Source organism: Osmerus mordax, chromosome 5 (genome assembly GCF_038355195.1).
Source record: "Osmerus mordax isolate fOsmMor3 chromosome 5, fOsmMor3.pri, whole genome shotgun sequence".
Taxonomy (NCBI): Eukaryota; Metazoa; Chordata; class Actinopteri; order Osmeriformes; family Osmeridae; genus Osmerus; species Osmerus mordax.
Window position 1 is genome coordinate 17,108,618 of NC_090054.1, and position 13,212 is coordinate 17,121,829.

The 13,212-nt window shown below is 46.0% G+C and overlaps 1 protein-coding gene across 1 annotated transcript; it reads right to left on the reverse strand.

The window, feature by feature from the left end:
- Positions 1 to 1,748: 1,748 nt before the first annotated feature.
- On the reverse strand, positions 1,749 to 12,595 carry pgbd5 (piggyBac transposable element derived 5). Its single transcript, XM_067236940.1, has 8 exons — positions 12,283 to 12,595; positions 7,741 to 7,923; positions 7,293 to 7,543; positions 5,798 to 5,932; positions 4,160 to 4,340; positions 2,817 to 3,014; positions 2,566 to 2,671; positions 1,749 to 2,160 (listed from the first exon to the last, which is right to left on the reverse strand). Exons 1-8 carry the CDS (start codon positions 12,593 to 12,595, stop codon positions 1,965 to 1,967), a joined length of 1,563 nt encoding a protein of 520 aa, XP_067093041.1. The 3' UTR covers positions 1,749 to 1,964.
- Between the last annotated feature and the right edge of the window lie 617 nt (positions 12,596 to 13,212).

The window sequence follows — 13,212 nt, forward strand, 5'->3', positions numbered from 1 at the left end:
TTATAAACTAAATCCTTGTCATTTCAGCCTCAAATGAAATTTGTATATTGAGCCATTGGATTTCAACCTGAGAATAAACCTTAAAATTTGATCAATTATAACTGATTAGGAGAGCAATAATTCCCTATGGAAATCAAAAGACATCAAATAATATTAACTGTAACTGGTATATTAGGTCTGGGATGCCAAACTAGAAATTACACTTTTACATAAAGCTGAACCTACCAAATACAGCTGCTTTAAATACATGTGTGTGAGTGTGTGTGTGTTTGTGTGTGTGTGTGAGAGATACAGAAATAGAGGGAGTGAATATGTGTGTGTCAGTGAGTGTCTGTGTGTGTTCCTGTGTGTGTATGAGTGTGTGTGTGTGTGGGATCAGAGAGAGCAGTAGTATATGTGTGATTGGGCAGACCTCCCCTGGTCTACTGCAGCTCCTTCCTGACGACCAGCGTGGCCTCCACACTTCCTTAAACACATTGCCTAGTAACAGCAGCTGTGCAGAAGCAATCCCAGACTTGAGATATACACAGTAACCCCAACATTAATTCATATGATATTCATACTCATTTAGGGTCCCTCTCAAAGTCATTATTATCTATAATCCATATGAAATCTGCTGTCTTTAATAGTAGTTGGATGTATAAGTTGTGAGTGTGGTACGATGGTGAAGCTTTTAAACAGTGTTACTGAGAACAGAATAACAGTGCACAGACAGTGGGTCACAGAAACACACAGTAACACAACGACAACAACGACAATGGGGCATTAGAAAAAGAAGAGGTGAAAGATCACAATCTTGTCTTTTTCTAAGTGATATCGGATCGAATCATCGATATGAGCTCGATCCATCTATCTTTGAAATGTTTTAGCTATTATATTTCATAATATAAATATTTGTCATATTATTAATTCATTTGGTTTTCTACATTGGTTATTCTAAAGTGTATTCTACTTGTTCATCTCTGTTTGGTGCTGCTCAGAGTCAGAGGATGCATATTTATACTAATTATGTTTTCTGATTGATCTATCATATTTGATCATATTTAGGGGGGGGGGAGCGTAATGTTACCGTTAATAGGACTTCCCACCAAAGCTAAAGACGATATCTAGTAAACATGTCAAGGAACTATTGTTAAATCTCTTACGTGCAAGACCATGGAGATGGAAAGTGCATGAGAGCCTGATAGACTCTAGTCCATTCCAGTGTATGGACAGATTCTATCTTAGTTGCCCTATAGGACTTATCATATGTCTCACATGTCATATAGTATTGACTCTTTAGGATGCATAGCTGTGACACCAGATGTATCTCCCTGGATGACTGGCTAATAGTCATGGATTATATACATCACCATCATCACTCCACCCAGCCATCTCAACAAGACGGACAAAAGATTATAAAATGCAATGTTTTTCCTCAGCACACTGAACGAGAGTACATTATTATGCTTGTAGTCATGCAGCCTGTAACATTAATGGTACTGAGGCATGTTATCTGTACAATGGCTCTGGTGTATGAAGAGAGACACGTGTCGGGTGGTATCTCCCTGGGAGAAGAGCAGATAGGGGGGGGGGGGGGCTGTGTCCGACTTGGCACGGCTTCAGAGAGAGGGGTTTTAGTTTCTACAGCATGAGAGAAGTGTGTGTGTGTGTTTGTGTGTGTGTGTGTGTGTGTGTATGAAAGTGCCTGCGTGTCTGTGTTTGTTGGCGTGTTTGCACGGGGCAACAGTGTGTGCCAACGTGTGTTAGTGTGAAACACCTAAGACTACGAGAGGGAAAACACTTCATATTTACAATGTATGTGTGTATCTGTGTATGTGTGTTTGCGTGATATAGAGAGAGAACGAAAGATAGTACAGTAGAGTGCGAATATGCTCTGTGCGTGTGAGTTTACACGTGTTATGTTTAGTATATACAGAACACTAAAAGGGTGTGTCTTTTACAGTGGGTCTTAGCCTGCTGCTTCACTGTGTAGGGGAACATTCGTCCAAGTCCAGTAGCTCCCTGACCAGTCTCTCTCCGAACTGGGCGCGGCTGTAACGCTTGACTTGGTAGGCGTCGGACAGCTTGTACAGGATGTAGGCGTTGTTGATGGCGATGCTGATGGTCAGCCAGAACACCTGCTGCCACGTCTTGTTAGGCTTGTGGAAGATGAAGTACCTTGAGGGGAGTAACCAAACACATTGGTTCGTCAGAAGTGAAGAGATCAGATTGTCTAGACGGAGTTGGAGTGGCACATCTAATTGGCTCCACTCAAGTGGGTGAGATGTTTTCCATTGGCTAAATAAGAGTTGGGGAGCAGCTTGTTCAGGAGCATTCCAGCAAGTTGAGATATAAAAGAGATCCTACGTGTTTTCTGACATGACCGCACTGTTACTAGGCAACAAGCATCTGAATCGACTGAAGGCTGTTGACCATAGAAGGAAACCGATAACACAAGATAAAAAAATAAAAAAATGCACTTGCAGACAAGAATTCTGTGTGGACCATGTCGTGATCACCAGACGGGTTAGCGGCTGTCAGCAGGCAGGGGTGTTGGAGGCCTGGCGGGGCTCTGCTACTCACTTGCTGTACTTGTCGTCGTACTTGCAGATGTAACTGAGGTGAGCAGCGAACGCCTCCACCGCCAGTGGACACTGGATCTCTCCGCTCTTCCTCTTGATGATCACCCCTGAAACACACACACACAGATACAGACACACACACAGACACACACACAGACATGGAGACACTCAGCAGAGCTCTGGGCAGCAGAGCACACTAAGGGTGTGTGTGTGCTGTACTGTTTCCCAGTCCCGCCCCCCAGACCTGCCTACCTTGCTTGGTGGGAGAGTAAGCGTTGGTGAGGAAGCGGAAGTGGCCCTTGTTGTACCAGCTGATCAGGGACATGTTGCCTCTCATCATGGTGCAGGATTGGCCACGCTGCTGGGGAGTGGAGGTGCCGACCAGCATGCACTGGGGCAGGCCCGTGCAGTCACTCTTCCTGGTGCTCAGCAGGCCGCAGCAGTAGATCTCTGGTGGACAGACATACAGACGGAGAGACAGATGGAGAGACAGACAGACCAACAGTTAGACAGACAGATAGACGGAGAGAGAGATGGAGAGACAGACAGACCAACAGTTAGACAGACAGATAGACGGAGAGACAGATGGAGAGACAGACAGACCAACAGTTAGATAGACAGATGGACAGACAGACAGGAAGATGGACAGACAGACAGGAAGAAAAGCAAAAGGTTAAGTGAATATGCCACACCTGTTTCACTTTAGAATGAAACTTTAGAATTTGGTTATGACAGTTTCCATCTGTGGTCTAATTATAATTTGATGAGGTAAGGGGAAAGAGGAGGAGGGAGGGGAGGGGGAGACAAAGAGGACTCACAAAGGACAAATCTCTTTTCCTCCCTATCTTGTCTTTATCTTCTGATTATCAGACTAAAGACAACCGTGGTGCTGATATTTGAGGGTGGAAAGTGATTCATATCTGTGCTGTGTGTGTTAGCATGTGCATGTGTCTGTGTGTTTGTGCGTCAGTTCCAAGGCTACAGGAAACTTTAGATTAGAACCTCTATGTTTGTCTCTCTGTCTCGGTGTGTATATGTGTGTTCTGTGTGTGTGTCTGTGTGTGTGTGTGTGTGTGTGGGGGGGGGGGTTGTGTGCCTCTTGTGTACCTCTCAGTTTCCTTCACTCACCAAACTATAATCTGTTTATGACAACACTGGGATCAGACAGAGAGGTCCACTCCTAAAGATCCTCAGAAAAGGACTAGTCCAGTCACTGGTTCTGGAATCAGTGTGTCGTCATGCAGTCAGGGTTGTCTCAAGGTCGAGGGCCTAGTGCCTGCTCTGTTCTCCCTCCTGTATGCTAGCCGGAGTTGTTTACACACGGTAATTAAAACTGCAGGGGTTTTAGGAGGCAGTGGAGATGAGGAATGAGATATCTTGCACAGAGATGAAAGGGGTGTGTGACAGGACAGAGAGGGAGGGAAGGAGGGATGGAGAGAAGCCGAGGGAGAAAAAAAAAGGAATTCTTGCTAAGAACCAAAGTGAGTGTGATTGAAGGGCCACAAAGACACCTAGGGACAGTCAGTCACCTTGAATGAAAAGTCACAGAGTGAGGGAGAGAATGAGAGAGAGGGAGGGGGGGGGTGAATCGCGACCTTGTTTCTGGAACTCCTGGAAGAGGTTGAGGCTGGTGATGCTGGGCCCTGTGAACACGATAGCATTGCGCCCGGACAGGTTATGACACAGCTGCTTGGCCACCATGCTGTGGAGCTGTGGCTTGTTCTTCAGCGTGGCCAGACCGTCCACCCCCTGACCCTCCTTCAGGTGGACATAGATCTGGACCAGGAGGACAGAACAGGACACCACATAAAAGATCATTTCAAGTCAATTAATCTCTCATGAAAGACATGGTTTTGGCAAAATTATGTTTGTGGTTATTGATTGTTAGTGGGCATAATATCCAAAAGCTCTACATTATTCAATTGTTGAATGAAAAATGACACCTGACTGAATGCCTCTGAAGTGATAGACCAGCAGTCTTATTTGGCTGCACAAGACAGAGTGGAAGTGGGTCCTATGGAGCCTGAGGCTGTGTTGCTACCAGTCTCGCTCCACTGAACCACAAAGGAGTGACAGGGTGAAAGAATTCCAGCCGTCCACTGGATGCCTGGCTATGCTCACCCCCCCCTCCCCCTCACGTCACTCTTGTCCTTCCCTATTTCAGTCCCCCAGTTTCAGCCTGGGCAACAAGCCTTCATCTCCCACCCTCAGCCTGGTCCCCCAGCCCCAATTACCCCAAACTCACGCCAAACCCGGCCCCACGCCAAGCTCCCAGTGCCTCATGCACAGCCCCCAGCCCTGTTCCCTGGCCTCCATTCCCCCAGCCCTGTTCCCTGGCCTCCATTCCCCCAGCCCTGTTCCCTGGCCTCCATTCCACCAAGCCCTGTTCCCTGGCCTCCATTCCCCCAGCCCTGATCCCTGGCCTCCATTCCCCCAGCCCTGTTCCCTGGCCTCCATTCCCCCAGCCCTGATCCCTGGCCTCCATTCCCCCAGCCCTGATCCCTGGCCTCCATTCCCCCAGCCCTGTTCCCTGGCCTCCATTCCCCCAGCCCTGATCCCTGGCCTCCATTCCCCCAGCCCTGTCCAGAATTTATCTGGCATATTAAACCCCCACTCTGGCGGAGCAATCCTGTTAAGTGGTGTGTTTGCCCTTCTCTGTCTGCTTCAGCTCCTGACCCCTGCTCTACTAATGCCATCCCCATTACCCTCATTTTCCTTTATTTATTTCTTAATTTGTTCCCAGTGGAACATTTCACTAAGTGAAAGCAATGTAGCAGCAAAGGAAGAGAGTTGAACTGACTGGAAACACCAGACAGTGTGTGTGTGGGTGTGTGTGTGAGTGGGTATGTGTGTGTGTGTGTGTGTGGGGGGGGGGGGGGGGGGGGGGGGTGTAGGTGTGTGGCTGTGTGCACATATGTCAGTTAGATGTCTCGTTCCCTGCCATGGTGCAATGCTATGCCCCAGATGAACAGCTGTCTTATGTAAGCCTGAGAGAAAACAGAGGGTACTTGAAGGTGGCTGCACTGTGTTGGCAAGGTACAGCAAGGGCACTGCATAAGAATCATCTTTTCACTCTTTCTCTCTCTCTCTTTCTCTCACACACACTCACATACACACACAGGAGATGCCGGCAGGGGACACGGGACCCCCCCCCACACACACACACACACACACCCCCACACGCACACACACACACACCCACACACCCACACACGCACACACACAGCATGTACCTGGCAGATGAAGCCGGTGGAGGTGCACTGCCTGACCCAGAGACTGAACTTCCTTTTCTTCCTCTTCCTCAGTTCCCTCTCTGTACAGGTGGTGATGAAGACAGGGTCTTCATCGATCAGAGGCTCATGGAGAACCTGTAGGACCAATAGCACACACAGCACGGGGCTTACCTTAATGTGCGGATGTGTGTGTGTGTGTGTGCTCTCACCATTTAGTCCCCTCAGGTCTGTATCTGACACACCCTAAATCATATTATATTGAGTTCAGCCGTGTTACCTGTGGAACTACATTCACACTGGAAGATGGTGAGGTCGACAGGATATCTTTCTCTGGTCTTGAGAGGCCTTATACCGCATGCTACTGTATGCCTCCACATAAACCTGTGAATGTGTGGTGTGTGGGTGTGTTTGTGTGGGTGTATGTGTGTGTGAAACAACATGTTTTGTCAACAAAAGTGGGTCAAAAACGTAAAGCTAAGCAGAATTGTTTCTGGCTGGCGTAAGGTTCAGCATTTTGATTCACCTTTTCAAATGCTTATATCAAAAGTGTGGTTTGATTTCCACACCATCTCTCTCTCTCTCTCTCTCTCCTCCTCTCTCTCTCTCTGTCTTTCTTTCTCCCTCGCTGTCTTCATTCCTAAATAGTAAAAGTAGAAACTCCAGATAATGAGCTCTCTCAGTGAACTACCTTGTCTGAGGCCTTGATATTTGAGGTGTTCATTGGACCACAGAACAGGAGGTTGACAGTCTGTCAGAGAAAGCTGAACATTTACATTGGAGATGGGGGAGATTACAGAGAAGTGAGCGAGGACGTTCATTATCCCTTTCCCTCACCCCAAGCCCCCAGCTCCTCTCCACTCTCTGACAGACTCAGGTGTCTTGACAATTTGGATTATTTAAATAAAAGTTTGCATTTACAAATGCTACCAACCCAGCTGAGTGAGACAGGAGTGAGCTGGTTTAGGGGGTAAGGGAACTCTGAGGTGAGCCTCAAACCACAGCATGCGTTGCTAAAAGGAAGGAAGGGAAGAATGGTAGGATAGATACAGTCCAGTTTCAAAATGTAAAAACACTTGTATTGTCAACTTGAAAATATGTAATGGCTGAATAATCTGAAGCGTAAATCCTGGTGAAGTCTCTGAATATTTATTTTAGTGTAGCCCATTTCCTTGCTGGAACAGAAATCGGACAAACAAGATGGTCTGTCCTACTTCCAAAGAAGAGAACCTTGCCAGGAGTCCGTCTGTGTGAGAATCCTCCTGGAACGCAAGGATCTGGCTCACGTCACTCAGCCAAAGCAGGTTTAGTGACGGCTTCACTCACTGTGCTTTGGCATCTTTCTGAACATAATCTGGGTCCCTGTGTTTAACAACCCAGTTACTAAACACATCTCACTGCTGCCTAATGGAAAACCAGTTCACACTGAACAGGAGGACTCACATTGGATCATGTTCAGACAGATAATGATTTATGTGTGTGTGTGTGTGTATCCCACCTGTGTCTGTGAGGGTCTGAAGGAGCAGCTGAAGGACTGCTGCAGGGAGTCCAGGAAGGGCTGGATCTTGTACAGGCCCTGGCTGCCTTGGCCCTGGCTGGAGCGGAAGGCCACGATGTGGAAGTACTTGAGGATCTTCTCGAAGCGGGCCTGGCTCATCTTCAGAGCGATGCTGCGGTTGCTGAAGAAGCCGCTGCTCCAGATGCTGAGCACCGACTCACAGCGCTGCACGCTGGTGGACGTCATGAACCCTGCGGGCCCAGTTAGGACCAGGTTTTGTTCATCACATTTATCATAGTAAATACGTCATATGTAGTGTGAAGTGGGGTAAATGTATGAATGAAGAAGAAAATGTGAGTCGAGTTTTTTTATTTTAGCTGTAGTTATGTAATAGTTTACTCTAGATTGTATGCAAGATGTTTCATTCAATATGACGATATTTTCTTACCAAGGAAGGACTTCATCTCTGCAACAGTGACGGAACGCCACCCCTCATCGATGCCAAAGCGTTCCTGGTACTTTTTGGCGTACATGTTGGTCTGAGTCACCATGTTCTGGATGGCATTGTCAGGAACAAAGAGCTGGAAAAAATCCAGTGCAGAGGAGGAGGCGGCCATTTTCTGGGCGGGGCCTGAAGAGCGATGAGAGAGTAGGGAGATTCAAACCTTATTGATTCAGTTAGCGTGAGTGGCTGTGGGCAGTAGAATAGAAATACTCAATTGAAATCCACTGCCAGTCGGCCAGAAATGTATCCGCATGCCATGCATTTTATTAAAGAGTGTGTTCCCCATTCTGTCTTGCATTTTGTATGTTGTATACCCAAGGACAAGAGAAAACATTCAAAGCATCATAAAGGAGAGTGAATTAGTCATTTCAATTCAGTCTTGACTACAATAAGACTACATCCCTAAGAAAATGCTTAGCCCAAGCAAACATACCATGTCCAACCTGCTACCTAACAGCTTCATTCACATCTTAACTCAGAGTTACTGTATACTAGCACAGCTGAGCTTAGGCTGCTTCTTAAAGAACAGTTCAGAAAATAACATTCTAATTTCTGTTTCTTGGATGGTTGTAGGTCATTGATGAGCCGTAGGCTGTGGTTCACATTGACTCAATGTGACAGCAACCATACTGCCTTCATCACTAGATCTGTCTGCCTGAAGCAAAACAGGGATGCTTGGGGATTCAACGGTTAGCCTGGTAACTCTCATTGGTCCAATCAAAGAAGCCTTCCTGCTTTCACTAGTGGTGTATTGTGTCTCATACAGTCTATGCTCCTCAACCCAAGGCTGTGCTTATGAGTGTGAACATGATTCTCTTATTGACTGGTGTAAAGGGTACATGTTTGAACACACTTGAGGCAACAGAAAGGTCCTCTGGACGCAAACCTTTGTATTCCAAGTTTCTTCTTGTTGTCAGATACTGTTAGCAGAGAGAAAAGGGACTACAGATAAATTCCTGACTTAATGAGTTACTTCCAGTATAATTGTTTTCAAGAACTTGCGAAAATGTCCTTCTCAAGCTCAGTATGCCTGGAAGACTATCTTGGCTGCTTGACCAGACGGTGATAATAATTAGCGAGGGGGACTACTGCCAGGTCCTCTTCAACTTTGTGCCAACTAGATTAGGTACCCGGCGGAAAAAAAAGGATTTCACAACGGACCACAACTACAATAACCAGACAGTTCCAAAGAGGGTTCTGCTTCCTCTACTAAGTACACATGATACATCCCAGGTTAAATGACAGCTCCAGCAGCAGTTAGACACAGTATCCCCTAACCTTCCTAACCTCAGCTCTCCAACCCATTACAGGTTTACAACATGAAAGCAACAAATGAAACACAGTGTGACTGCAGTAAGTTTCAGTAAACATAATTGGGGATGTGACCTAAATATAACTGCAAAATGAGCAGCACTTCTGGTGAAATTAAGTCGTTTCATGCCCTTCGGAAAGGTTCCTCATAAAAAGGATTTCATTTTTCATGTTTTTTTCTCTCTATCCGTCCCCTGAGCTGCACTCATCCATATCTTCCCTCTCAGAGAATTAAGAATTTCATGAGATAATTCTTCTTAAGATATTGCGAGGAAAAAAAAGGATTCACGAAGCACTAACTTCAAGCACTGCAGATCCAGTAGACTTAAACCCACAGTAGTACTCATGTTCAGTATTTATACTATGCGGTTTATATCCAGATTATAAATGAAGAATAGTGTTATTCCACAAATGTGGAATGACAATACTACTCTTATAAGAGGATATAAAAATACATTGGGTTACATAGACCTTTTCTAAAAGGCATCTAATATGAAATAGTCACATAAAAACATCTTTCAAACTGTGGAACCATCTAAAAAACAGAATGTGATGTGGTGAGTGTATGACTGGTGAATGTGTGACTGGTGAGTGGTGAGTGTGTGGATCATGGCTTGAGGAGATATGCAACGCCAGTCTCGGTGAAGAGATAGAGACTAATCTGAAAGCTTCATCACCATACAAATGTTACATAACCCACTAGGATGCATCTGTAATCCACATCATGGTCCTATTGCACTTTACTCTGCAGGGATTTCCGACAGATAATATCCATGATCGTGTCTGAAAAGAAGAGGGTGGCGCCCCTGGCTGACCCATCCCGCCTGAAGAACTCAGAAACACGGCAACTACCAAACAACACGTCCTTAGCTTCAATCCGCCTGCACTGTCCCACAGCACGACACTGTGGCCTCCTCTATAGGCCTTCTCCACAGGTTATGATTTATGTATGTCAGCACAGCAGCTGTCCCCAAGGAAACCTTCTGCCACACACTGTAGAGGCAGTCAGCAGTTCTGGATACACAACTCAAACCCAGATTTCAATCTGTCAAGCCGAACTCGCAACTCGGAAGTGTCCTTCCTGTTTTTTGTTCAACACCCTCTCTGCCCATCTCTCCATCTATTTACATCTCTCCATCTGTCCACTGCCCTGCTGTACGTGTGTTGTCCGATCTGGTGCATAATGGCTGGAACATGGAGCAGACACTAAAGCTCAACCTGAACAAGTCCTGTTCCAGACACTCATTCAGCCACACCACAAACTAACACACACCTGCTGACAGCACCCAGTGTGTCAACAGAGGCTTGCATTGCTGCTAGCATGGATGACTGACAGGATCTGGGAACATGATCTGAAGCAGGCACACACACACACACCTGTACAGTACTGTACAAATGAAGCCACCCGAGAGTTATAATGACCATGTTTAGATTCAGTGTGCATGTGCTGTCAGCTAGAACACCACCTGTCACCTCCTGTGTTACTGCCTCATGGGTGAGCCAGGGCCTTGGTCCAGACACAACCCCCTAACACCCAGCAGGACTGAGGTATGAATGGTTAGGGTTCAACAAGATGGTTGCTAGATCACTTCACCTAAATGGTCATGAGGCCAGGCTTAGCTACTGTTATCTATTATCTTACACCTCACATCCTTTCGGGGCCCATTGGTCTTTAAAGAGCCCAGCCCCAGTCCTAAAACATATCCCTGATCCCTGAACATACCCACACCAGGTGTACCTTGTCTCTTCTGTGGACAGAACAAAGTGCCCCCCTGTCTTTGGTTCCCATCCATACCAAACCCTCCCAAGACTCCTCTACCCAGGCTAAAGCAGGCTACCAGATGGCCTGCCTGCCATGCAGTGGCACCAGATCTCATTATCACCAATCACGTCTGTTCCTCAATCCAATACCAACCCCTGTCAACCATTCACTGTAGCCTTTCAACACTTCCCCCAAACGTCTCATTTCCCCACACCTCAGTTCCCACAACTTACAATTTTGTATTTACATACTAAATTTTTGAATCCAAATGAATCAAACGATTACAACTGCAATCCATTTCCAGATAGATGCTTGTTTTTAAGGCTACCATGTTGCAATTTACAGTCTGGTTAGTTTGGTGTGAGGAGAGATTGTCAGGGTTGTTTCATGGCAGCACTGCAGAAGCAAGGTGAGTTATTCCCTCAGTAAAGCTGCCCTGGGCATGTGGAGCAGGAGGCAGCGATGATGAGAAACACATCTCCGGCCTGTACTCACTGATTGGACGCTACGCCCTAAATGTAGATGAATGAGGGGAGAAAGAAAGATAAAGAGAGGGGGAGAGTGAAACGTACATCTCTGGGTGAAAGAGTGAGTGTGTGGGCGTTATAGTTTGTCTGTCACGACTCTGTCTCACAGGAAGGAGCTCTCGCAAATATGCATGCATGCATGCATATTGACTGAACACATGAACACAAGTACATGCACATGAAATATTAGAGACATTGTGAAAACATTTCTAATAATAGCTATTACACTATTTTAGTGTAATAATAAAAGACTGTGAGGTAGATGTTGTATATTTGCACTTATTCAAAACAGTATATTTTCTTTTCCCACCCCCTCACAAACACACACACACATGCTCCAACTCTAATACCACAAAAAGATATTCCACAATACTTATCTGTTGCCTCAGAACAACAAATGTGCCCAAATTAAGCAGTTACAAGTGTAAGCCACAACAAAGACCTATGATACGAAGACTCTATCATATGAGTGTAACAGTGGAATAGAATAGACTAAACAACTGAATAAACAACAGACCAAGGCTGTGTAGACTACTACATTAAAGGAAAGATGACCAACACAGAAAGGGTTTCCACACCTTGTGACCCATCGATTTCCATAACTCCATATTGTAGTTTATTTTCTTAACCAAATATCAGTGTAAAAGACTTGCATAATTTTCTATCTTGCTCTTTTTGAAACACACAAACACACACCATTAGACAATGGTTCAGTGTGTGTGCGTGTGTGTGTGTGTGTGTATCAGACCAATAGCCTATTGCACAGTGATTTGGCAAATAATTCATAAGTATGATTCGGAATTCAAGGCATCCTAATGGGTGGGAGATATCAAAGTACGAAAATATCAAACTGTCGCGTTTTCATTCCTTTGTAATAAAACGTACCATATGTGTCTGTGTAGGGGGGCACCGTGATGTCCTGCAACGTGTCGCTCCATCCGTCCTCCTCTGCCTGGCTCTTTGACACTGAGCCGGGGGGACCTCCACCGCTCAGACTGCTCCCACTGTCACCTGCCCTCTGCTCATCGGCCTCCCCGGTGTAGTTATCGGAATTAGAGTCGCCTGAGGTGCTGTAGAAGGGGTTTTCGCTACTGTCATCTCCCGATTCCCCAAAAACGTCATCAGAGATCTGCAGACTCTCGTAGCGGCATCGGGCCGCCTCAAGCAGCGACAGCGCCTTCCTCCCACACTCCGCCATCGCTCGTTGATGCTCTCGGTGGTACAAGGCACGGTATTCTGCATGCAACTATTCACGACTGTGAAAGAACCCGTGCAACACACACCCTCCTTAGACTGCCCCACTGACTGTTATCAAAATTATACCGTTTCCTGCTGCAGGCGCTTTGATGTGACTTCAAATGATCCCCCTTCAAAGCGCGTGGACCCGAGGGGAGCTCTCCTCACCTTGGGTACTGGAATTGCAGCCTGCGAGCTTCACACTGAAGACGATTTTCAATATTTATTACCCCTCTGCGTATCCGGGTTGGGAGGGACCGACTTATTCTCAGGCCGTGTGAGGAGAAGATCTCATTGAACAGTGGTCTTCTCCATCACCTGACCCAGTCTCTCCCCTTCTCTAACCAATAGCGATGACTTCTCACAAAACGTCGAATTACACGGAATTATGACTCGGTTGATAAATTGAAAATAGATTAACGAATCTCTTGGAATTCCTGCGTATAGAAGACTGTAGGATATATTAAGCTACATTTAGATTATGTTGGCACATAGATAGGCATTTGATGCTAAAACGTATTTTGTAAAATATCCACACAAAAACAACATATCTCAATATCTAAGAAATCAGTGTGTCTG

Excerpts from the sequence above, each read along its gene's own strand:
- pgbd5 (XM_067236940.1), bottom strand. The coding sequence starts at position 12,595 with ATGGCGGAGTGTGGGAGGAAGGCGCTGTCGCTGCTTGAGGCGGCCCGA. Across the intron at positions 7,924-12,282 it reads CCCCTACACAGACACATATG|GCCCCGCCCAGAAAATGGCC; the intron begins GTACGTTTTATT and ends ATCGCTCTTCAG. Across the intron at positions 2,161-2,565 it reads TACGACGACAAGTACAGCAA|GTACTTCATCTTCCACAAGC; the intron begins GTGAGTAGCAGA and ends ACTCCCCTCAAG.